Genomic DNA, 25,234 nt, shown 5'->3' with positions numbered 1-25,234 from the left:
ATCATTTGCTTACAGATGTGTTTCTACTACTCCTTCGGCACTGAATTTGTGCACACCTGTACATACATAATGATGATTATCATGTAAAAGTAACATATTTCCAACCCAGCTGTTGCCTGCTGTATGCTGATATCACCAGAAGGCAGTAAAAGTGAAGCCAGCACAGTGACTGTCATCTCCCAGAAGAAGGTTAGAGGCTAATGAGTATCATGTTGCCCATAGTGCCTTTTTTAGGCAAGGCTCAAAAGACAAACCCACCTCCATAGGTATCACAAGGGATAAGAAACTAAGAGTAATGCTACTCAATGCCAGAAGTCTAAACCTCAAGATGCATGCACTCAAAACTCTCCTTAGCATGGAGAACATCGATATCTGTGCAGTAACAAAAACCTGGTTCAAGGCTCCCGAGAGCACCCCAGCACTACCAGGTTATACCTCATACCATGCTTTTCGGCCCCAAAACCTGGACCGTACCACAAAAGGAGGGGGAGTATCAATATTCGTTAAAGATACCCACACCTCCAGGTTGGTGGCACAGCACGAAGCATCAGAGACTATCCATGTGCAACTAACAATGGGTAAAACTGCCTTCCAGTTTATAGCCTGCTACAGACCACCCTCCCAAACTCAGGAACCCCACTCGGCCTTCCTGAGAACACTGGAAAATATGAAGGTCTCTCCAAACACCATTATAATGGGTGACTTCAACTACCCAAACATAGACTGGGAGCATTACTCTAGCTCCAACACCCTAGCTCAAAGGTTCCTAGAATTTATAAACTCAAATGCTATGGAACAACTTGTTACCACTCCCACAAGAGGGGAAAACATACTGGACCTAATCATCACCAACATCTATGCTCCAGACCAGAAGTGTATCCCTCACTGGTAAGATCAGACCATAAACTAATCTCACTGGATATTCACATCCCGACTCCACCCCCTGCCCTGAAAACCACAGTGAAAAACTTCTCTAAAGCAAATTTCACACTCCTCAAAACCAAGGTGGAATCCTTCAAAGCCCCTGGGCCTGTGAAAAATACGGCCCAGACCGCAAAATCCTTTATAAACACATTCTATGAGCACCTTCAGGAATGCATGGATCACGCAATCCCAAATAAAACCAAGACCCAATCCTCCAAAGGCAGATGTCCTGTCTGGTGGACCCCAGCCATAAACAAACTATACAATAGAAGGAGGAAGCTACTACATGAAAGAGCAAAATCCCAAAAAGGGAAGGCATCTCTGACCAGTATTAGCAAAAAACTACGGGCACTCATAAAATCGTCTAAGGCCAGCTTCGAGAGAAAAATTGCACAGGACACTAAGGATAATCACAAGGCTTTCTTTAGTTATGTTAGGAACTTGGGTGGGAATTCCCAGATATGCTCAGAATTAGTCCAAAATGACAAAAATACACGAACCCACAGACATTGCCAACATCCTAGCTGACAGGTTCAGCAAACTCCCCACCAAAAGGGCAAATATTTATCCCAGCAGAGTGCTGCCCCCCTGACATCTCAGATGCTCAGGTAAAAGCTGCCCTCTCCAAAGCAAAAAACACAGCATCAATGGGACCAGATGGTGTCCCAGGCTGCGTCCTACATGAACTCCAAGAAGAGCTAAACCCAAACATAAAACTATTGTTCAATCTCAGCCTTACTACAGGATATGTACCCAAAAAGTGGCGTACAGCAACAGTGGTCCCTCTCCACAAAGTTGGTGCCTCAATGGATCCTGGAAACTATCGCCCCATAAGCCTGACTAGCTTGGTCTGCAAAGCATTGGAAAGGATCATCATGGACCTCATAATTAAAGATATTGGAGACCTACAGACGCCGGATCCTACCTAGTTCGGCTTTGTTAAGGGCAGATTCTGCCTCTTAAACCTGGTTGATTTCTTTGAAACAGTCACCAAGGCCATTGACGAGGGGAAGGTGGTCCACACAGCCTACCTGGACATCGCAAAAGCCTTCGATACAATACCCCACTCAGGCATTATAGATAAGCTCACCAGCTTAAATATAAACCCCTATGCCACTAGATGGGTTGCAAACTGGCTCAAGGACAGAACCCTCATGGTTAGAATTGTTGGAGCCATGTCAGACTCCAAACCAGTTACAAGTGGCATCCCACAAGGCTCAGTCCTGGGACTTCTCTTGTTCGGTATATATTTTTCGGAGGTACAGGCCAACACGGAATTACTGTGGCTGACTAAGTTCGCAGATGACTGCAAACTGGGTGCCATAATCGACTCTCCAGCCGACACAAGCATCCTCCAAAAGGGCCTCATAGAAACAGACAACTGGTGCCAGAGCCATGGCCTCAAGTTAAACGTCAAAAAGTGTATAGTCATCCCCTTTGGCAAAAACAAAGTGCCCACAAATTACCACATAGGTGGTAATCTATTAAGTACAGAAGAAGTAATTAGGGACCTGGGGACCCAAGTTGATAGCAATCTCTCATTTGACAACCACGTGGCCAAAGTAGATAGAAAAACATTTTATATAGCCCACCTAATCATGAAGGGATTGACATCTAGATCAGGGGAAGTCATCATGCCTCTTTACTCATCCCTCATCAGGCCCATAATTGAGTACAATGCCCCTTTCGGGATGTACCTTACCAGACACCTGCAGCAACTGGAAAGACCCCATAAGTACCTCACCAAGAGGATCATAGGGCTCAAACAGATGCCATATGCTGCCCAGTTAAAGAAACTCCAGCTCTACTCACTGGCATACCGCCTGCTCAGAGGCGATCATTGCCTGACATATAAAGCCATTTCCAACCCAGAATTAATGGACATGCTGTACCTCAGAAAATCCAAATCCCATCGAGCTACGTGCTCAAGAGACTTGAACCTCAGCACTGAAATAAATAGGACATGCTGGAGGGACAGATTCATAACCCAGAGGCTCCCTTCACTCTGGAATAAAATCCCAGTCCAGGTTAGGCAGAGTCCCTCATTGACTCTCTTCAAGAGGAATCTTGATGAGTGGATGGGAGATCGTAGGTTTACCCCGGGTATCACTTCTGTGTCACTGTTAGACAGAGGCACAGTATACTAACCTCGAAAAAGGGCATAGCAAAATTAATTTAAAATGGGTGGCGAAAGCCAAACACACTCTGGCTAGGCTTATAAATGCCCTAGGGCAGATAGCCCCTAGTATGAACCTATGAACCTATGAACCTATGTTCTGTCTATCCGTATTTAACCATAACAAGACATTTCTTCCACAAATACATACTGTTCTTGCCTATAAGACATACAACACATGCTGCATTGTGCCTGCCTCTTTTCTTATATCATTCAATGCATCGTGAGGTGGATAAACTGCCAGAACATTGGACTGTCATTGCTGGTTTCACCATAGATATTACTGTATTATGGGGGTCATGAACTGTTGCTACAGAAATATATCCTCAAATCCAGTGCTTCTCTGCACCCTGTTTTTGGTTACTCCCCACATTATGAGATGTAATTATGTGTATGACCTGTATACTAGACTTTCTATATAGCAACAGACATCAGCTCAGCAGGTTTCTTCACCAGCAGCAGACTTTTTTTTAAACATAATAAAAATATATTTTTAAACTACATCCTATGGGTAACTCCAGTAGGTCCTTGTTCACAGGAGCTGCAAGTTCATCATTATATAGATACTTAAGTTTAAGTATTTGAAAGCATATTAAATGAATAATAATTAAAAAAAGATAAGTAATTATGATCTAAGCACTTGACAAAAAATAAACAGCACAAGATGAATGCAAATAAAATCAAACATAATATTTTCTTAATAAAAAAGGAAGAAACAATAAAAGAAAAAAAGCATGAAAAAAATCTATGAAGTCCTTGCTAGCTCTCCAGGATAAACACAAAGTAACCTATTCAATTAACAGACCGCAGGTTCAGGAAATAACCTTCCAATGTTTCCAACTTTCTCCAGCAGCAGGTCATACAGTAATGTTGAAGATATTTAAAGTCATAGGACAGTTAAACAGAAAAAAGGTTGCAACAGCTAGTATTGTTTACAGTTTCATATCCGGGATAGTTAGAGTGATATAGCCCAAAAACCTCATCAAGATTCAAAGGGTACACCATATAATTACAGAGCAACAAAGAATATTGGTATTACCAGATTAGATAAGTACTTGGAGAGAACAGATATATTAAAATGTATGTGGTATTGGATTATTGGTTTAGGTAGAGGAGAAACTGGAATGGACCATGAGATAGTCACTTTAATGGGTTCTGGCAAAAATCAAGACTTATTGTAGTTAAGCTGCACAGGTTTTGGACAAAAGACTGGATTATAAAATAAGGAACATTGTACAAAGGGCTATTGAAAACTGTCCAGAGAGTTAGATTGGCTGTGGAATTTTCCAGTTTATTGTATAATGCTACACTCTGACTCTGGTAGTACGGCACTTAGACAGGGACAGAAACAAAGTTAGGCAACCATCTGTGTTATGAGACAAATTACTTTGTTCTTGCAAATCTGTCAGTGACGTGACACTCTTTTTCAAGAAGGTTATGTATTGAAAAGGCATATGGTGGGTAGTATAAAAGCAATCATGCTCCTCAGAAATGAGACATCCGGTAAAATGTGGCTTGTATGTGGCATTTTGTTGCATTGGGGTGACGGACTGTGGAATGAGACATCCCTGGGCTGTGTCTCAGCTGGGCAAAGGGAGGTAACACCATTTGTATTTATGTATACTAATAAAATTATTCACTGAGGGTCAAGAATGGAGGAGGACAGTGATGGACCTGCATTTCCAGTTGGGATAGATCTCCACTGGAGAAGGGCTTTCCTTGTGTAGGAACCTGTGGTATAGCCAATAAGAAGTGGAAGGAAGAAAAACTTTGCCAGATGAACAGCAAGGCTCAGGAAATGCTGTAAGGAGGTTCCCTAAAGCTGCATAATGGAGACAAAAAGAAATAATCTTCACTAAAAGCTAAGCAGATGAGGCAAAACCTGCAATGATCAAATGAAAAAACTAAAAACCAACATTTAGTTAGCTGAATGCAAGTGAGGGTATAATACTATTAGTATGGATGGTATAATGATGGATCACAGAGATACAGATACATTGTAAGGGCCTGGTTTCAAGTCCCAAATGACAACTAATATCATTTCACTTCTATTTTTCTAGCAATGTCTAAGAGGGCTTTTTCTTTGTATATATGTGTTTACAATTTGAACTTGATATAGAACACAATAAATAGCTTCCTATTTGTGCCATTACTTGTTATAGCTATGTGTGCATATATAGAGAAATATATGTGTATTATGTCAGAATAATCAAACTCATTGCATGCAGTTTATGCAAAATATCATTCATTTAAGTCAATTTGATCTTCTGTTGTAAGTCAGCTGGTCATTTGTTTTCATAAAGTGACAGCATTAAGAGTTTTTTTATAAAATACTCTAGGAGAATAGTAAACTGTGATACTATTTTTGGTTACTGTATTTTTGGAAAGCTTTCTTACAATTATTTCTCTCCACCAACACTGTATGATTTCTATATTTCCTGTTTTATGTTTTAATCTTGACTGAAGACTGCAAAGCATGCATATGAACCAAAAATTAACTTACTGCTTATCTGGTTACTCTGAAGATAGAGATTTTCTAAGTTTTCACTAACAGTTGGAATGTTCTTCAGTTGATTGAATGAGAGATCCAGTTCAAGCAGAGATGAGATGTTAAATACATTTCCTGGAATACCGGCATCAGAGATCTGATTATATGATAATCGTAGGTATTGAAGGCTTATGAATCTCTGAAAATATTCATCAGGAACATTGGTGATACTGTTGTGGTCAGCATAAAACTCCAACAAAGTAGGTGGCAGTCCAGAAGGCAGTTTCTTCAGTTTATTGTGGCTTATATCAAGCTGCACTAAGGATTTTAAACCTTTGAACACATTAGCTCCTGGAACATCCTTAAGTTCATTTTCTTGGAGATGAAGAGTAGTCAGGTTCTCAAGCCCTTCAAAGGCATTAGCAGAAATCTTTGAAAGTTTATTATTATTCAGTCTTAGCTCAGTCAGTGTCTTGGGAAGTGGACCAACTGGTTCAGTAAGATTGTTGTGTGTAAAATATAGTCTCTCCAGGTTCTTCAGCTTGTTGAAGGTATTTCTGCCGATTTTACCATTAGTGATGTCATTGTAGTCTAGAACAAGCCATGCTAATTCTGTTGCATTATCAAAGGCACCATCTTTAATTTCAGTTAGCATATTGTTTTGTAGATAGAGATATTTAACATTTGGTGGAATAGGTGGGATTGCAGTTAGTTTCCTGTTATCACAATACATGGCTGAGGAAGATGGGCAGCTACATTCGGCAGAACAACCTTGGACCGAAGGCATGGACAGGGAATCAAAACCAGCATCTGGGTAATAAGGATAGTGGTAAACTGGGCTGTCATAGTCTTCATACTGACAGAGTATTCCACTCACAAGTACTGCAAGCAACGGAAGGCACTTCATTTTGTGGTTGAAGTAAATCTGTAATAACAAGGCAATGGCATTAAAACAAACTATATAAAGAATCTATAAGCTCTTCTATTTATTTGAAAAAAATATTTATTTTTCAAAGTTGATTTGATCTAATTTTTTTTAATATGTTTTCATTTGCAATGTATCTCATTTATAGGGTCAGATTATTGCCATAAATAAGACTCGTACTGCATTAAAACAAATACACATTTACATATTTAGTCATTTAACTTTTTTTTTAACCAAGGTAGTGCACTAATCTCCTTGGATCAGTTTTCAGGCACAACCTGGATGAGCACAATTACAAAACCATTTCAGAAATGAGTAAAGGTAAAAAACGACTTTGGACAAAAAACAACGTAAAACAATGCTCAAAACACTTAACCCTAGACAGGAGAAGAGTTACATTGTGTAGTATTTCCCTGGTGCTTTTTGATAAGATATTAGGCCAGCATGTCTTGCATTCATTTGCAATTGAGAATGATTGTAGATGGTATTTACATAATATTTTTCAACCAAACATGATATTTACAAACAGTCATACAAACATGGCATAGATCGTACTACCTTGAGCAGAAGAAGAGCAGGGTAAGTACAATGATCAATGATGAAATTACTCTGGGGTGGTGGGGGGACTGAATATTTCAGGTATCCTGTCAAGAAGCATTTACACTAGGCTTGTTATAGGAGATGGAGTTTTAGTTATGCTCTAAATGTGAAGTAAGAGGCAATGTATTTCAGTTGAGCATAGAAATACTCCCAGAATTTTCAGACTAGAATTAAAAAAAACATGTGATGCCATGTGATGGAGTCTCTTTCTAAGAGACTGTAGAGTGGGACCAGTATAGCAATGACTTCTTAGGTTATAGAAAGAGTTTATCATAAGCTTTGCTGCTAGGAGGATGAGGATGAGTAAGTTTGTAGAAATAGGAGTTTAAAGAGACATGAACCAGTTAAGAAATCATCTCTTTGCTTTTCTGGTAACCTATTGGCTTTTCTGAAAGTGTGATAGTAGTGTTCCTGAGGTGATAGTTGTGATGGGATGACATGTTTTATTTAGATCCTCTGTGTGGTGGACATGTTTTTATAAGAGATGAGTTGATTTTCTGGTATCCTGTTGGCTTTACTGAGAGCAAGATTGTAGTGCTCCTCAGGATATAGTGTGTGATGAAATGACATATTTCATTTAAGACTGCTTGTGCGGTGGACATGTTTTTATAAGAAGACAAGGCTAAGAAAGGGAGGTCATGTTCAAGTTTAGCTAAATGGAATCCTTTGCCAAGGGCTGCTCTCACTGGTTTTGAGAGATAGGGAGAGAAATTCTTCTGGCTCACACTGGTAAGTAGATGATTTTATTTCTAATCTTTTCTATGTGTATTTGGAAGATTAAAGTCTGGTCAAGACATGCCAAGTTAGCCAAGATATTTGATGATTGATGCAATTTCAGTGGATGTGTTATTGCAGTCTTTGATATAAAAGGTTGATGGCAAATTAGCTAGAATTTGATTAGAACCAAAACAGCATACTTTAAGTTTTCCTGGCAATGAGTAGGAACTTATGTTCTCTAAACCAGTTGCTAAGTGAATGCATGTTATTTATAAGTTATGTTTTGATGAACTGGTGAGAGAGGACAGTATAAGAAAATGTCTGTGCCATTGGTGTACTAGTTCAGAGGCACAAGAAGGAGGTTTAATGACAATTTGTTGATAAACATTGAAACAGACTGAGGAGCTACTCTGGAGTTTTGGAGTACTTATTTACTGAGTGTGACATCATAAGTAAAGGATGTACCTATTTTGACTCTGAAGAGTCTGTCTTTGAGGAAGTTTATGATACATAAGCATACATCTGCATGGATGCTTAAATCAAACATGCTGTGAAAAAGTAGGGTATCTTCTACAAGGCCAAAAGCCTTTGTGACATCAGCACAGTGGACTCCTAGAAGGTTACCCTTGTCTGTCTTAATTAGGATATCATCTGTAAGATGCCAAATATGTGTTGATCTGAGGAAAGGAGATGGTAATTTGGATGTATTCTGTAAGTTGGAGATAAACATTTTTTTCTATATTTCCTCAAGAGTGAGTAGAATGGCAATGGGTCAGAAGTGCAAGCTATTCTCAGGGCTTGGTTACATTGGACGTAGTTTTATTAGCTCTATTTTCTAGATGTCCATATGGAACAATATTATTGGTCAATCAGAGGATATAATTATGAATCAGATGAATGGAAATGGAGTCGTTGTCAAGGGAAATGAACACTGTATGATGTTTAACTTTCACAGTGGGGGCATCTGGGGAATATGGTTCAAGAGAAGTTCGATTTTGTTTATTTTAAAAAGCTGTGTGTGGGGGAGGGGTAGAAGAGGGAGGAGGGGCAGAGTGCTAAATTCTGTTAGGAAATCAAAAAAGGAGGCTAGGTGGCTGGAATGTTACATGGTATAGTGAGTGATGTTCTTTTGTAGAGTATAGCATCCTGTTAAAGGATTACAACATATTTACAGATGAAGAACATAGTACTTCAGTATTGGGAAAGTTAAACATAATAAAGTGTTCATTTCCCTTGACAAAGACTCCAGGAGACCAACCACTACCTTTCTTTCCACTCCACTAACTACCTTGATTATAGCAAGCTCAGATGCTCATAAGCCAGTATTTATTATACAGCAGGAACTTCTTCTTGTAACATTTGTTAATGTCTGTTATGTACCTCACAGATAAAGATTCTAGTTGTCTACTGATGTACTATGTTCTTCATCTGTAAATATGTTGTAAGTAATTGCTATGTAAATTGTTAATCGCTATGTAATCCAATGTAACTACTGCCTATTATAACTGTGGAGCTTTTCTCCCCGGGCCTCCACTGAAAATGGACCTATGTCCAGTCGGACACTCCCGGTCAACAAATAGAAATAAATAAATAAATAAAATAAATTAAAGAATTAAATTAATTTTAGACATTTTTAGGTTTTGTGGTAGGGCTGGCTGTCTCAGTTTGTACTTTTTTTGGCTTGCTTAGAAAGGTTTCATAGGGTGATAAGATGCTTATGATTATGTAGAGTGGAATTGTTCTTGCATTTTAACTACAGTTCTTCTCTTAATTGTAGGATTTGCTTTAGTTCTTCAGTAAGCCACTTATTAGGTTTTGAGCAGTCTTTGAATAAGAAGAAATAATTTGTCTTTAAGAAAGAGCAATATTTTGGTGAGAGTATCAACTACTACAAGAATGACCCCACAAATGTTTTAATATTTCATGTTAAACATTTCAGGAACAAGAGCAAATGTTATGTGTTTTTAATAACCTGTATGTTACACCTTTCTTAGTAATACTTCTATGACACTTTCATGTGACATTTCTACTATTTGGTAATATATATTTAACAAATATCAAATCATGCAGCCATACTCATTAGAAGTACAATAACAAGTTGGTGCAGTTTCTTAATTTTTTATATTACTACTCAAAGAAAAGAAGTGAGCAATGATAAAAAAATATATAAATTGGATCCTAAAGAAGCAGAATAAATAAATTATAATCTAACTTTTATACAACATGTATATGTAATGAGTTGTATAAAAGACTAATAATTAATAACATAGAAGAAGCAGTAAATAGTCTAATATGGAAAGTCCATCCTCAGGAACAGCAGGACTAGTGCTGGAAAGTATAAGGATAGCTCAGGACATTTTCATGCCTTACCTTATCCCACAATGCACTGCAACACTCTTCCTTTTTAGATCTGTTTTGCCATACAGCAGGAAGGAGCACTGAAAATGTAGCCAAGCAACATTTATAAATTAGGATATATATATTTTTTCTTTACACTATGTGAAGAAACCTGTGTCAGTCTCCGTTTGTCTTTTTAGTCCATACTAAGTGCTTTATGTTATTTGTTCATGTATTTTGTGGAAGTGTTTTGACCTTCTTTTTCCTTCCACTTGGGCTTTATCTTGGCATTTCCCCAGCTTTGTTATTTTTGTAAGTCTTTTCAGCAGATCTTCTTCTTTCTTTTAGTTCCTTGCAGTTGTTAATAATATCAAAAATGTTGTTCATAACTGATTTTCTCTGTAGCTTTTCCTCATATGTACTTTTTACGGTTGCTATTATGAGAATAAGATCCTGCTGGAGGATAAGTACATTACAGCTCTAATCTGTTTGGAGGTAGGTCACACCATGCATATGTACTCTATTTTTGTAGATATGTTTTCCAGTACCTTTCATAATAGAAAAAAATCCCGTTATTATACACAAAGGCTCTCTCTTTGTGGTCCAAGAGCTTCTTCTTCAGCCTCAGGTTTGACTATGCCTGCTCTGGATTTAACCTCACTCAAACTCCCAAGAATCTTAAGCTTCACAAAACCTAAAAACATAGGACCAAATCTCCCTGTCCAGGATTGAAAATTTACTCTAGAAAGATGTATGATGATGTCCCTAAGATTATTTTACATGTGTTTAAGAATAAATACCCTACCGGGCTTTCTAAATCTAAGACTTTAACTTTGTTGGCTGACAGAGAGGTAAAGAATGCAACCCAAATTCATATCCCTAGAATAACTTTGAAGAACTCTTCTCCTATGCATTTCCCAAATTTGACTACAAGAAGTTTGTCAACACCTTGATAAGAGCTTAGGTCTTATTATACAACGACCCCCCATTAATATTCAAAAAACGTGCACGCTGATTGGTCAGCGTGCATGTTGTAAATCAGAGTTATAGTAATGGAAAAAGGTCCGGTCGCTCACTTACATGTCACAACTACAAACTTTCTTTTATGATTCAATTATTGTCCTCACTGACGGTCTTGGATTACCTTGCCATTACTATAACTCTTTTACAGCAACGGAGAATGCAAGATCTCCATTGCTTCACACTGTCTCGCTATGTTAAACTCGTTTAACATAGCGAGACAGTTTGTAAAAAGCAATGGAGATCTTGCTTTCTCCGTTGCTTTTGCCCACAGCTCTGATGTACTGTGTAGGCATACGCATGCGCAGTACATCAGAACTGCCACAGAATACCAGACAACTGCAGAAGGGCAGCAAGGAGGCATTATACAATGCCATTATTTAAGAAAATTAGTTATTTTTTTTCATAATAATGTCATTGTATAATAGCAATAACCCACTTCTGGGTGTGGGTAATGATGGCTTTACCCACGATTGGCTTTGTTTGGTCACTCAGGCTTCACCCTCATGACAAACCACATCAACCGTGGGTAAATCCAGCATTACCCACACTCAGGCGTGGGTTATTGCTATATGAGTTCCTCTATTCTAGTCGATTTCTGTTGTGGACAGGTGCCTTTTTTGGGTTCATATTATATGATCAAATGCTAGAAAAGAAGAAAACAGCAATGTCTGGAGAACGGTCCAACAAATTATTTCTATGGGGAAAAATTCTCTAATCCCTTCCTTTGATATTCTGTGGTTTTGTGCATTTGGGTTCGACAAATAAGCATTTGCTATTTCTAGCGTTCGCTCATGTAATAGGAACCCACCTTTCTTATGTGATGAATAATTATGAGGTCTTGTAAATATTCCTTACTCACACCTTTACAGATGATCCAGCAAAGGGGCAGTAGTCCATAGACTAAGTCATTTTCCAGTATTGAGATTACTAGCATCAACCCACCAATATCAATCTTAGTCAGGAAAGACCCTCTTATGGCTATTGCTATGCTTGTCCTGGTATCACAGTCTTCATTGTTAACCACCATGCTATCAATTAAGCCCCCACTGTGAATGGTCTTTAACCTCACTCAAGAGATGCAGATGAACGTTTTAGCCTGGATGCTTGAGGTTCATACATCAACATCGGTGCCACATCCAAAACTGACCTTATCTGTGTTTCATACATAACAATGGGCCCATCCTGGCATTTCTTAACACTGGAGTCCATAGTGTTGTGCATGCCAATGTTACTAGTCTTTAAAATGACTTTATAAATAACCAGCTTGCATGGATCAGAGAATAAAAAGAGTGACATTCATGGGAAATAGTGCCAAAAGACTAGAACAAAATATCCAGCATAAAGATGGCTGGCATTGTACTATGGAAGAAGAAAAACTTATATAAATAAAGTACAGAGCACATGCACTTTCACCGAAAAACAATACCTTCATACAGATTTGAGAACTCATGATACAGTGCCAGTCTTGTATCTGTTTCCACATTATATTTATGCTTTTTTTCAGTGTTGGCATGCAAACAGTAGACAGATCAACCTTTTAAGAGACCCTTGACTGTTCCGTTTGTCATACTGCAGGTCAGATGCAATGAAGAATCATTTGCAGTGATCCCGCGTGATGTTACTGCATAAGAGCTCCTCATTTTTTGATTGGCCACCTCTGGGAATTACAATGAGTTATATGTATGAGGAAGCACACTGATTCCTCTGTCCAGTCTCCAACACTTGATGTTAGTAATGAGGAGGATGTACACTGCTCCTCCATATTTTCACACATTTTCCCAAATTGGGGGAAGATGCAACAAATGTACAATAGACTATAGATTCAGTTTCCTTCCTGCAGAGAATGTTAAAAAAATTATCTTGATCTGCTCAGCAGTTCTGTTGGGTGAGCCATCCATTCTGAACATGCTTAAATATGGTCACCATTGTCAGATGGGAAAATTTTGATAATGTGGCTATAAATTCTAACAGGGTCAGAGCTTTGGGTCATAGGATTTTTAGTTAGATAATGTTATAGCAGCTGCAGCACTCAAAACAGCTCTGGCCTTTGACAAGCAGAAATATATCCCCCCAGTAAGCAATTAAAACGTATGGACAATAATGGGAAGTGAGTCTGAACAACTTCCTTCTTTTGAGATGCATCATTTACTGAAGGAGTTGTCTGATGAGTCACTCAGGAAAAAATATTGGCCCAACTTTTTAACTATTTCACAAATACTTAACTTCCTCATGACAGCAGCATCATATACCTTTGCTGATAGCTTGGCTGGAACTGCTGGATCTCATATTGTCATGCACCAGCATGCCTGGGTGAAGACTACAGATTTATGTGAAAATACAAGAACAATATTTGTGAACTCATCCTTTCAGGGCCCCCATCTCCTTGACACTGAAGTAGAAACACACATATAGAACTTAGAAAATGTGGGTCAAACCTCTCATCTGTTGTTGTGAAGTCTCAGCTTCTATTATCCTTTCCTCTCTGACTTGGAAGAGCCCACAACAAATGTGACTTAGGTTTAGACAGGGGCATTAAGACCTGTAATCTATAAGGAACATTAACTTTTAGGGTAATGGTCAGAAAACCCATCTTTCAAGAGTGAATTCTCCTCTGGCAATAACAGAGAAGCCATGTTCCACCTTAAAGTGATCAAGAGCAACATCCCTGAAATCCAGCCAGATTGTCCATCTTTAAAAGGAAGTGGAAGTCATCTATCCATCTTTCCTTTCCTGTGGCTATCCATCATGAAAGAGATGTGTATAAGGTCAGTAATGTTCAGAGGGCATGCTATCACATTCCATATTCTCCATGCCCAAGGTATCTAACTTTGGCAGTGCCGTCCCCTTTCACAGGGTAGTAAATAGAACTGTTTGAGAAAATTAGCTATCCAAGAGTTTCCACCAAACAATGGTTACTATGACATAACCTTTTGATACCATAAAAAATGACCTCATAACCATTATGCAATCCTTCTGTGCTGGGTTTGGGTATGTTTCTTGTAACAACAGGATGCCTATCTTCACATCAAAATGGCCAAGTTGCCCATCAGGAATCTCCACTTGTAGGTATGCGGCAATCATTACTGGTTCAAGATTCTTCAATTTAGTCTTACTGTGTGTTTCTTATACTGTAGCTGACAACTACAGGCTGCGGGAGGCTCAGATATTCCTTTATTTGGATGATTGATTCCTCATTGTTTCATCTGTGGGAGCTGATCTTTGCCAGGTGTTTTTCATCAAGTTATTTCAATCCTTATTGGTAGTAGTCAAGCTTCCAAAGTGGTAGTTAAAGCCCTAAAAGCTACTCACCTAGATTGGTAGCTCGCTTGAAATAATCAAATGCAGACCTCCTCTATCACAAGACAGGGTTCAAACTCTACAGAACAGGGTATTCAAACTTTTGAATTTACAAGCAACCAGCACTCACCTCCACCTCATACCTTTAGAACTGATGGAAACAACAGTTTCCATGTTGTCCATCTCCAAGCACATGAAAATTCTTCAGTGGACATTGTAAGTTCAGTGGCCACAGATACTGGATACAATATCTCAGTAGGTCAATATTTCTAGAATATGCAAAATGTAATTAAAATGTTGGATGCACCTTCTGAGCTTGACACAGGGAAAGCTATTCAAAATTCTGATGACATTGTTTGCAGTTACCGTGGACACCTGTACCCTGTGGTGTGGTAAACGTTAACTAGTGCACACTGTCTGAGGTGTCTGGACCCTGAAAAGGCCAATTTTCACATTAAGACACTGGAGAGGAGGGTTTTGATCCTTAACCTTCTAGAGTCTCAGGATGTCTTATCCTGAGGTATGATTGCCATCTGCTCTAATAGTATGACAGTGGTCTGTTACAGTAAGAATTACAGATTGTATATAAGCACAGATTATCACATCTTCCCATCTGCCCATTACTGAAAATTACTACAGGAGTAAGGGAAACACTTTTTCCCCTGGTCATCTTCTAGAGGTCTGGATCACTTACTGTCCCAGTCCCCTCACTTTTGGGGTGCCTCATGCATGTATATGACACTGAGTTAAGTTATTATATTAAAGCTTATTTAGCATGTGTCACTAATTTTCAGCAGGGGCTACAATCCTTGCCTGTGGCTTTACAAAGGGTTGCAGACCATTTATGCGCATTCAATACTATTGGCATTCTAACTCACTATGGATTCCACACACTCATTCTCACATTGCTGCAGACACAAGCAGAGGCACCATTGTATAGGATCTGTGTGCAGCTGTCTGACTAATCAGGATGGAACCTGGGTCTAGATTTTTTTTTCTCCTGGGTAAGACTTCACTACGAGACTGAAAAATCTAAATGCAAGTGCAGGAGTGAAAGGGAAACAGAAAAGAAAAAGTTGCCTAGTAAAATGTGGAAAATCAAGAGAACACTTAAACAAAAAATGTTTTAGTACTAAAAATAAGAAAACTCACCCACTGACTCGACTGATTAGATATGAATTGCAGTTGCCCCTGGAGCAGATCTAGTGTACCTGCTGAGGCATCCAACGTACCCTATAAACTTCTCATTTATATCCTGCTTCACTAATTTATTTACATATATTCTTGCCCACTGTGTCTCCTGCCTGACATAATGATTCTATACTTGTTTTAAAAACACTTAATTAGCCATCAGCATATTATTTAATAACAACAACAATGCAGAGAATTCCTGTAATTCCCTGCTTCTTGCTAGTGTCCCTCTTTGTCTTCTAATACTGCTTTTGCTTATCCAGTTCAACAAAATGTAATCACATAATCATCTTATATACTACTGCATTTCAGGTATTGCTAATGTTATCCCACTCAGAGAGAGAGAGAGAGAGAGAGAGAGAGAGAGAGATGAAGCCCATTTATATCACAGAGGTTTCTCAGTTTGTCACACCTTCCGTGGGTAACTAACTAATCGACATTCATGCTCACAGTCCACTTTTTGATGCAGGCATTATAGTCCTGGATCTTATCATTCTCTGCAAATGCCTGGCAGTATTAGAACCTAAGTAAAGATATTTGCACACTCCAACCCCTTGTATGAACTGATCTTTACTAGTTGGCTTCTTTGAGTCATTTACAAAGTGTACTTGCTAAGTCATCATTGATTAGATGTACTATAGTGGTTTTGCTATACTTTGTCAAGTGTGTAGTGGATGACTTTTAACTCATCAGTTTCTGTTGCTCAATGGCGGATTGGCAATTTGTTTTTAGATAGCACGACACTTCTAGTTCATTCTGTACTCTACTGTACATCTATTTTAAGTGTGCTTTTCTTTCCTCTACATGGTCAACCAATGGAGTTAACATATAGAAAATAAAAAGTATGTCCCCCAATAGTGTGTGCAGGGGGCTTGTGCTATGCAAATTATTTTTGTTGTTGAAGTGAAGCTTTGATGCTTTTGTTTCACCCAGCTAAAGCGTCAGAGACATGAGACTTGGCAAAATGTAGGGAACACCATTTAGACATGGACTCACATTCTGCTATTCTTTACAAGGCTTCCTCATTTCATGATATGTTTTAACTCATTCTTTTAAAATCCTCAGTATCACTGAACTAAATCATATAGACTTGTCTGCTCAAAAACTTCTTGTGATAAAGTCCTTGATCACTAGGACCCTTCTCTCCCCTTTCTTAACTGCCACACATGGAATATCTGCACTAGCTTTCTTACCCACCTCTCCTAAGCTGGTTCTTGTATAGGCACTACGTCTGAAAATCTGCCCTTTCCATATTTACTGCCTGAAAGTCTTATACTACTTCATGCCTCCACTGACACCCTGCTCGTTCTTCATTTTCTGCCCATTAGCATCTGTTCTTCCTTCTCTTCTTAGCTTCTGTCCATCTGTTTACTCCCATCAGCCATGAGCACATCTTTCTCTCTCTTGCCTTCTCTCTGTGTTTCCTTCTGCTTTCAGCACAATTATTATCTTTTAACCTTCCCTTCCGTACTCGTCTTTCTCTCCATTTATCACTGCTCAGTCCATGGCTGTTTCTTTCTAGTTGTTGCGGTCTCTGTTCTTGCTTTTGTTGCAGTCTTCTTCTCTGCTCTCCTTATCCTGTCTTGCTCATTCTCCTTTTATTTTCCCTTTTATTGCTCACATTACATTATCCTTAGTCCTGATATGTCGTCATTTATCTATATGCACGTGAGTGACATAACGTCTGAGCCCTGGAATCATCCTCTTCTGTTGAATTAACTTAGCTTGTGGGATCCTAATCCCTTAGTAAATTCAGTGACCACCTTCATCTGACAGGCCCCAACATTTCACTTGTCATATCCCATGAAGAACACCTGACCCATCTCAATCTGTTATCTCTCCTCTCACACACTTCTTCATTTGAGTTTTTTTTTTTTTTTTTGTTTGTTTCTTTCTTTCTTTTACTTACTTATTTTTATTGACATATTTGAATGTGGTCTGTATTGACTGGTTTCTGTTGACTAATTATAATTCTGCCCTTGATTTTACCTGCCTTTTCAAGTGCTTCTGGTTACCTATATTATACTAAATCCTTCCCTATCTCCACTACCTAACTCATTCTTTCTATGCTGTCTTATGTAACCTGTGTTCCCACAGTACCCTGTTATGAAAAAGTGCTGTACACATTATACCCATAATTCCCTTCTGGATGTGTTTTGGAGTACTTATGATATAGGCAAGCTTTCACTGCTTACTTTTTTGTAACATTACCTGAAAAAATGTTTCAGTTATTCATGCTGAAAATTCTCTAAAGTTATAATGCAATGTTAACACCTAAGTTTGATACCTAAGAAGACTTGGTTACTACACAAAGTGACTCTTAAGATTTCCAGATGCTTTAAGTGAGCATAACCTGCCTCAGCTGGTAGGACATTCTTCATAATGAATCTCATGTAAGGAAATTAATCTAATGTGACAAACAGACTGATCTTTTATCATACTCTTTTTAACATGCCACGAGTGCTGTAGGCATGTAAATACAAATTAGAAAATGCTGGTTTATGATAAATTCACAATGCTAAGTGGTCATTCTTGTAAATTAAAGTGTTCAAAAAGTCATTCTGTTCTCATTTACTTGCAAAGCTTAAAAAAGTAGTTGCATTATTTAAAAGTAACAAATTGCATAACATCACTTTCACATCCTGACCAAAAAATTTAAAAATGTCAATAAATCTTTTATATAAAACTCTGTACTTCTAAAGGGGTCTTCTAACATGTATTTGTTTTCCCATTCTGCCAAGATAAGTATAGCAAATGCTGCAATCATAACTGCATCCACAGCAGTACATCTTTTCTTTTGGTAGTACTGTACATACCTTTAATATTAAAACCAGTTACTGTGAAGAACTAATTCTGTAAATGCTCACGCTCATTATCTCTGTTAGAAAGGTCGATGCTTTGACAAAATAGTTTCTAAACATTGATTTCAATGCCTTTGGTTTGCAAAACAGAAAAGCACAAAGCCATAGCATTATCAGTACAAAAAGAAAATGTGTTGTTCCATATTACAGAACTTGTATTATCTAGACCAAACCAACTAAGGGTGGTATTCATGACCATTGCATTTAACTGTAAAGGCAATCTACTCAGGTTGTGGCTAAGCAAAGCTTCAGTGCAATTCATAGAGGCTAGCTGCACTTACATGGCAGCTTTCAATGAAGTTATGCAAATGAAGAGCTGATGAGTGGCAAATTAAAAAAAAAAACTTAGAACGTTTTATGCCAATGAGACATCTTCCTTCCTCTTTCTAGTTCATAGTTGTCTTTTGTTTTGGCATTATGTGCAAAGACATTGTAAATTAAAATCACACCTTTTGTTTATTTATTCAGTCATTGATATCTGATTAATCTTCCTGCATGTCTGCAATTAACAGTTGTCTTTTGACATGTTTTGGCACAATATGCAGGAATGTTATAAAATGTGAAATCACACCTATTATATCAGAAAATATGTTTGCTGTTACTGCCAACCTGACCATTTCTCTGTGTGAGCTGCTTGTATAGGCAAAGTCAAAACCTCAATGGTACCATGGCACTCACCGGCCTCAAAGACACAGATATAGACAAAGAATAATTAATTTTAGCTTTGATAATCAAAGAAATGTTTTGATATATATATATATATATATATATATATATATATATATATATATATATATATATATACAACCCTCTAACTAAAGACCAATTGCTATTCTCTCACCACTCTCTAAGATCCTTGAAAAATGTATACATACTCAACTACTGTCCTATCTCATTCACGAAAATCTCATTCCCTCAAAACATGGTTTCTGCCCTAAACACAGTACCTCGACTGCCTTACTGTCCTTTACTCAAAATGTTGCAGAAGCTAGGGACAACAAACTCATCTCCTGTCTATTCCTTGATCTCTCTAAAGCCTCCGAGACTGTGTCTCATCCCATCCTTCTTAACAAACTCTCAGACCTAAACCTCTCTCCTTCTACTCTTGGCTGGTTCCATTCCTTCCTTACTGGCAGAAAACAAGCTGTTAGATGGCAGCAGGCCTTCTCACCCTTCCTTGCTGTTCAAACAGGAGTACCCCAAGGCTCCATACTTGGACCGCTCCTTTTCAACATTTTTCCAATGACCTACATTCATCCTGCAGTCTCTCATCTGTAATACAATATGCAGATGACTCTACTCTCCAATACTATCTCTAAACTACACACACTAACACAGAATTCCTTTATCTCTGATAAAAATGGCTCAGAAACAGTCAACTAATCCTTAACCCTAAGAAAACTCAACTCCTTCTCTTCCTACCTCAGACACTCTCTCATTTAAATCCAATTTTTCTCTTTCCTCCCTAGATGGCATCACTATCTCCCCTACCTCACACACCAAACTCCTTGGGGTAATGATTGATGACCGACTAAAATTTGACTTGCACATACAACAGGCCATCAAAAAAAAAACACCAAAAACTTGGACTACTTTATAGGAACAAAAAATTCCTCACTACTGCCACTAAACACACTCTTGCACAGGCATTTCTCTTACTTAGTCTCCTATATACTTCCTTCATCCTTACCAATGTCCAAACTACACTAATGCAGAAACTTGAACAAACATACAATAAAACTGCCAGATTTATTCTAAACCAACCACTCTCTTCACATCACTGCCTCTCACTAAACAAACTTCAGTGGCTGGAATTTCCACACCTTCTCCTACAATCGCAACTCCACACTACCTTTTCCATACTCAACAACCCCTCTACCTGCCCTGCTCTTACCTCCCATGTTATTCTCTACTCTTCCTTTGCCAGACCTCTTCGGTGTGCTGATCAGCATCTTCTCTCAATTTATAAACCCAAAAGGAATTTTGGCAAACTATTTTGCAAATATGCTGTCTCACTAAATTGGAACAAACTCCTTCTCCAGATTAGATCCAACCTTTCCTTTCCCTGTTTTAAAAAGGAGCTTAAATCCCACCTACTAAACTTGAAACTATGTCATTGCCTTGACCACATGTAGTCTTAGACTGACCTACTGTATAACCTGTTGCATCTCCTAATTTTCTTTCTTTGTTAGTAACTTCTGTTTAAACTAATCTCCTAAACCCTTAGCTCTACTACTATAGTCCCCTCCTTTCTCTCCCCCTCCCATTCTCCACACTATTTATCTTTCCCCCCACTTCCTATCATTGTCTATACATTTTCCTTCTTTTGAACAATAATTATCTTTTTGTTTTTACTCTTATATGTAGTAAATTTAGACCATTGCTATCAGTGCATTGCTTAATGTTCATAATTATTTTCTTTTGTTTTTCTCCTTATAATTAATTTAGTACTTCCACTGTTATTTTTAATAGTTTTTGTCCTATATGTTTATCTTTGCTTGTGTTTGCTGGGGCTCTTTCCCTTTGAGTCTCTACTGAAAATGAGTTGCTTACTATCAGTGCAATGCAAATAGCTAATAGCCTTTTCTTTTTACAATTATTTTGTATTGTGATTGTTATTTAATATTTGTATATTGTCACTTTATCTTTACATATGTTTGACTTCCACGGTGGTGCAGCGGTGGCATTGTTGCCTCACAGCAAGAGGTTCTCCCATTCGATTCTCGGCTTTGGTTGGGAGTGCCTTCTGTGTGGAGTCTGCATGTACTCCCCAGTTGAGTGGGCATTCGAAAGTCATGTGTTGAATGGGCGTGCCTTTGTTGAAGGTTGGGTGTCAGGCTGGCAACTTGACACCATAAAAACCAACTGCCAATCATTAGCGGACTGGAGTTCCACTGTGGTGACCCCTAACCGGGAAAAGCTGAAAGACAAACAGCAACATCTTTACTTATGTTTGCTGGGGCTTTTCCCCTCGGGTCTCCACTGAAAATGGGTTTGTTTGCAAACTCATTTGGACTAACCTGGTTAACAAATGTGAAATAAATAAATAAATAAATAAATAAATAAATAAATAAATAAATATTTAGAATGGACAACAACGCTTTAAGGGCTTTAGTGAGTTTGTGTGGCCCAAAGATGTGAAATGGGGGGGGGGGGTGCATGACCTTCCTTTACCTTTGGATACTAAGGTATGCATACTTCCCACTGTACTTGCCAAGTAGACCTTCCTGAGACAGACTGAGGACATGCTGGACATTTCTCAGGCTTTTGCTTTGCGGATACTTCAGCTGGTTCTTGACATAATCTTGGTATGTCTAGGTCTATAAAATTATTGGCTGGTGTTGCCTTAGGACTGAGCCAGAACTATGCATGCCTTCTTAGAGATAACATACTTCCCTGAGCTGCTTGGTGGAATAGATTGCACCCACATTGACATTAGGACTCCATCAGGAAAATGGGGATGGGTGATGGTGGGATGGAGAAGTTCCAAAAAAGAATAGCTACCATTCCATCAACTACCAGGTAGTGTGTGGTGAACAGGGGTGGGCTGCATCACCAACATGTCATCCCAGCATTGTGGTACTGCCCATGATGCTTATATCTGACACACAAGCTCATTCTACTACCTCTTCCTGTATGGTAGGATGCCTCATGGTCACCCTGCTTGTGACTGGAAATGTTAAGTATATTTATGTAGTTAGTTATACCATGGAAAATGTACTGCTTAGTACTACACCATTCTTCCCTTATTGTGCCCCCCCCCCATTTTTTTCAGGGAATACAGACAACCCAGTGAAACCATGGTTGGTGACTCCTGTCCATAACCATACAGAAGCTGGTGAAGAAAGTTACAACAAGGATTGTCAGTGAGTGAGTAAATGACCTGCTGAAAGCCCATTTCTATTGCTTGGATAACTCTAGGGGTGCCTTCAGTATGACCATGTACTTCATGCACGATGTTTTCAGCTTGTTGCAAACTTAGAAACTTGTTAGAGTAACAGGGCTTGTGTTAACACACATTTTCTGAAGGATTCAAAGTCTGAAACTCAAATTTATGTCTATTTTGTGACTTCAGTTCTCAGATCATCACAGTGATTTGCCAGAAAACCACAGACTTTATGAGGAATAAACCAAAAATATGAGACAAACATCTGGATGTTCTGAGAAATTCTGGACAATTGAGAGGTATGTTTTACTTCTTTTTTTTTTTTTGACCTTTTTTAACTTTCCTGTAATTTTGAACTATAACATTACTCAAGTCAAACTCATGCTGCTGAATTGTCCCTTGTGATATTTTCAGCATTTGCATTGCACATCCTAACTTGTAGTAGGCCAAATGTGTCATAGACAATGTTCCCTAAGGATAGTGCAGATTGTGCTCATAATCCTGAGGAAGTGCTGGCATGTGAGATTGATGCTGGCTTACTGTGATGTTGTAACCTACTGGATGCAGGTGATTCCTCAGACACTGATCTCACAGAGCTGCATGGCAAAGACCTCAAATGACAGGTTCTGCTACATGTAGTTGAAGACTGACAAGGCCTGCCTATCTGTTTTTGTTTTTGTCTTTTCCCACTTTTTCCAGTACCTTCCTGAGAATAATGTGTTGTGTGATCTACTCTGCTCCCGCATGTCTGAATAGTAGCCTGGTCTTGTCCTTGTTCACCAATATTTCCTACTTCAATCTAGTAGGTCCTGACTATTGTGTGTGTGTAGGCAAAGATGGCAGTTGTGTATGACACAATACCATACATGAGTGTGATTATGGCATTATCCATTCCCATGTACTGAGGAAAATCCTTACATAAACTCTGCAGTACACTAACCATCTCCACCTGACTCTCTGTGGCAGTGGACTGTACCTGAACAATGTCCTGGCACATCTGCTTCTAGGCAATCAAGGCTTTTTGTGTGTCAGAAGCTAACTTTGGCATGTAACTTTGTCTGGCACCCCTTTTCACTGGGGTTACCATGGATACTGCTACCTCTGAGATTGTACAATCTTCTTGATAGTGTTCTTGTGGTTCAGCAAGCACTGGTGTAGAACTGTGGGGTCCCTCCCTGTACTGCCTGCAATGTACTGTCCTTATCTGCTTGACTCTCTGAACCTATGTTACTGCCTGCAGATTTATGTACCTGTTCTATGGTATGTGATTATGTTGGTACACTCTCCTTAGGCTGTGTCATAAATATAATAGCTTTAATATCATAATCAACAACCTTTATGTCAATATCTGCTTACTGTGCTGACATCATGAAACTGCTCATGTTAACCCTGTGAAGAAGTAATCAATGTCATTATTACTAAGACCTTGAACCACAGTAATGAATTTTGTATAAATAAGTGTTGAGCAAAGTAACCATTTAAGCTCTGGCCATTTTCCAGGGACATTGTGGAGGGCCTTCTGATGATTCTTGAATTTAAAGAACTGAAACAGCAGATAAAAACTAATGCATGTGAATTGCCTAGGTTGAATGACAGATTTTCAATAGGCCCTTTGTTAAAGCTAAAATCTGCTTACTTCTTGTAAAACTGTTTTGTAACTGTTTATATTCTTCATAGTTTTATATTTGTTTTCCAACAGATGTTCTGTTTTTAACAGTGTTGCACTTTTTAATTCGTTGATGCTGTAATGTTTGTTTTTACCTAATTTGGTATATTCATACTAGTTTTAAAAACATGGGTGGGAACTGGTGTGACAAATTGTCCAATGGAAGGGTAGGAGTATATATTTAAATGGTTTGATGTATGTAACTGCTATTTTGAAGAAGTCTGATATTTACTTAGATGAAAGCACTAAATAAACTTGTTGTGGGCTGGTACCAGTGAGTTCTGTCATTTCCTTCATCATTTTCCCACTTTCCAGAAGGACAAAAATAGAGTGTGCAACTACTGATAAGACACGTCATATTTTATATGTACCCAGCTATCCCCCACCAAATTTTGCAGCACATGATTTTGCCTTTCAGTATGCACTAACCTTCCTGACTGGATGAGCATGGCTGTTGTTGAAGTTGGTCATTGCAAATGTCCACAGCACCTCTGATTATGTCTGTAGCATCCCAGTTAGTGTCATACTCATCTTCCCATAAGTACAGAAGGTATTCCTCATCAGGTGTTAAAGAATCAGTGTATAATGTCTCCCACTGCTACTGCTATGGGCAACTACCTTCTGCCTAGCCTCTGCTCTATCATGTATTGCCATGTCATTAGCCCTTTGTCTGCACTGCATCAATATGTGGTTCCTTGACCAATCACATTTATATCAAAAAACACTTAGATCCACATCTTAGCACTCTCTGCTGGCCCCCCCCCCTTTGTTAAAAAGGTGGTTGCCATATGCCCTGAGTGCCTCCATGAGGATGAGTTTCTCTTCAGTAATGAAGTTGTCATTGCTCTGCCTGGACCCCTGCTGCTGCATCATGCATTCACATAAAAAACATATATGAATGCTGTTATGAAAGAGTATGTACAGACATGAAATCTACTCATCAATCTTGCCACACAGTATTTAAAACATCATCCAATGTAAATGCAGTAGTGCACATTGGCAGTCCTGTTACCTAAGTTCCTTGCCAACCCATGCTAGCAGCATCCTAATGAAACTGTCATGAGACCTAAGTTCAGAAAAAAACATACCAGTATTAACATAAGAAATGAAGGCAGCATTTTTAGTAAATTCACTGCAATGTCA

At 38.6% G+C, this 25,234-nt stretch overlaps 1 protein-coding gene across 2 annotated transcripts in view; it reads right to left on the bottom strand.

Moving 5' to 3' along the window:
* Positions 1-25,234, bottom strand: part of LUM (lumican) — a 134,725-nt gene that overhangs the window by 88,204 nt on the left and 21,287 nt on the right. The window contains exons 1-2 of one of the 2 annotated variants that reach the window (XM_044087856.1): positions 6,735-6,758; positions 5,604-6,513 (exon numbers count right to left, since the gene is read on the bottom strand). In XM_044087856.1, the coding sequence (XP_043943791.1) occupies positions 5,604-6,495 (892 nt within the window). In that variant the 5' untranslated portion in view covers positions 6,496-6,513; positions 6,735-6,758. Of the gene's footprint in view, positions 1-5,603; positions 6,514-6,734; positions 6,759-25,234 lie in introns of those variants that run through there. The other variant, XM_044087854.1, reaches the window with a different exon arrangement.

The sequence above is a fragment of the Protopterus annectens genome, chromosome 11.part0, assembly GCF_019279795.1.
Source record: "Protopterus annectens isolate FY-2018-M chromosome 11.part0, PAN1.0, whole genome shotgun sequence".
NCBI lineage: Eukaryota > Metazoa > Chordata > Ceratodontiformes > Protopteridae > Protopterus > Protopterus annectens.
Note: the sequence above shows the minus strand (reverse complement) of the source record. Positions and strands in the feature narration are given on the sequence as shown.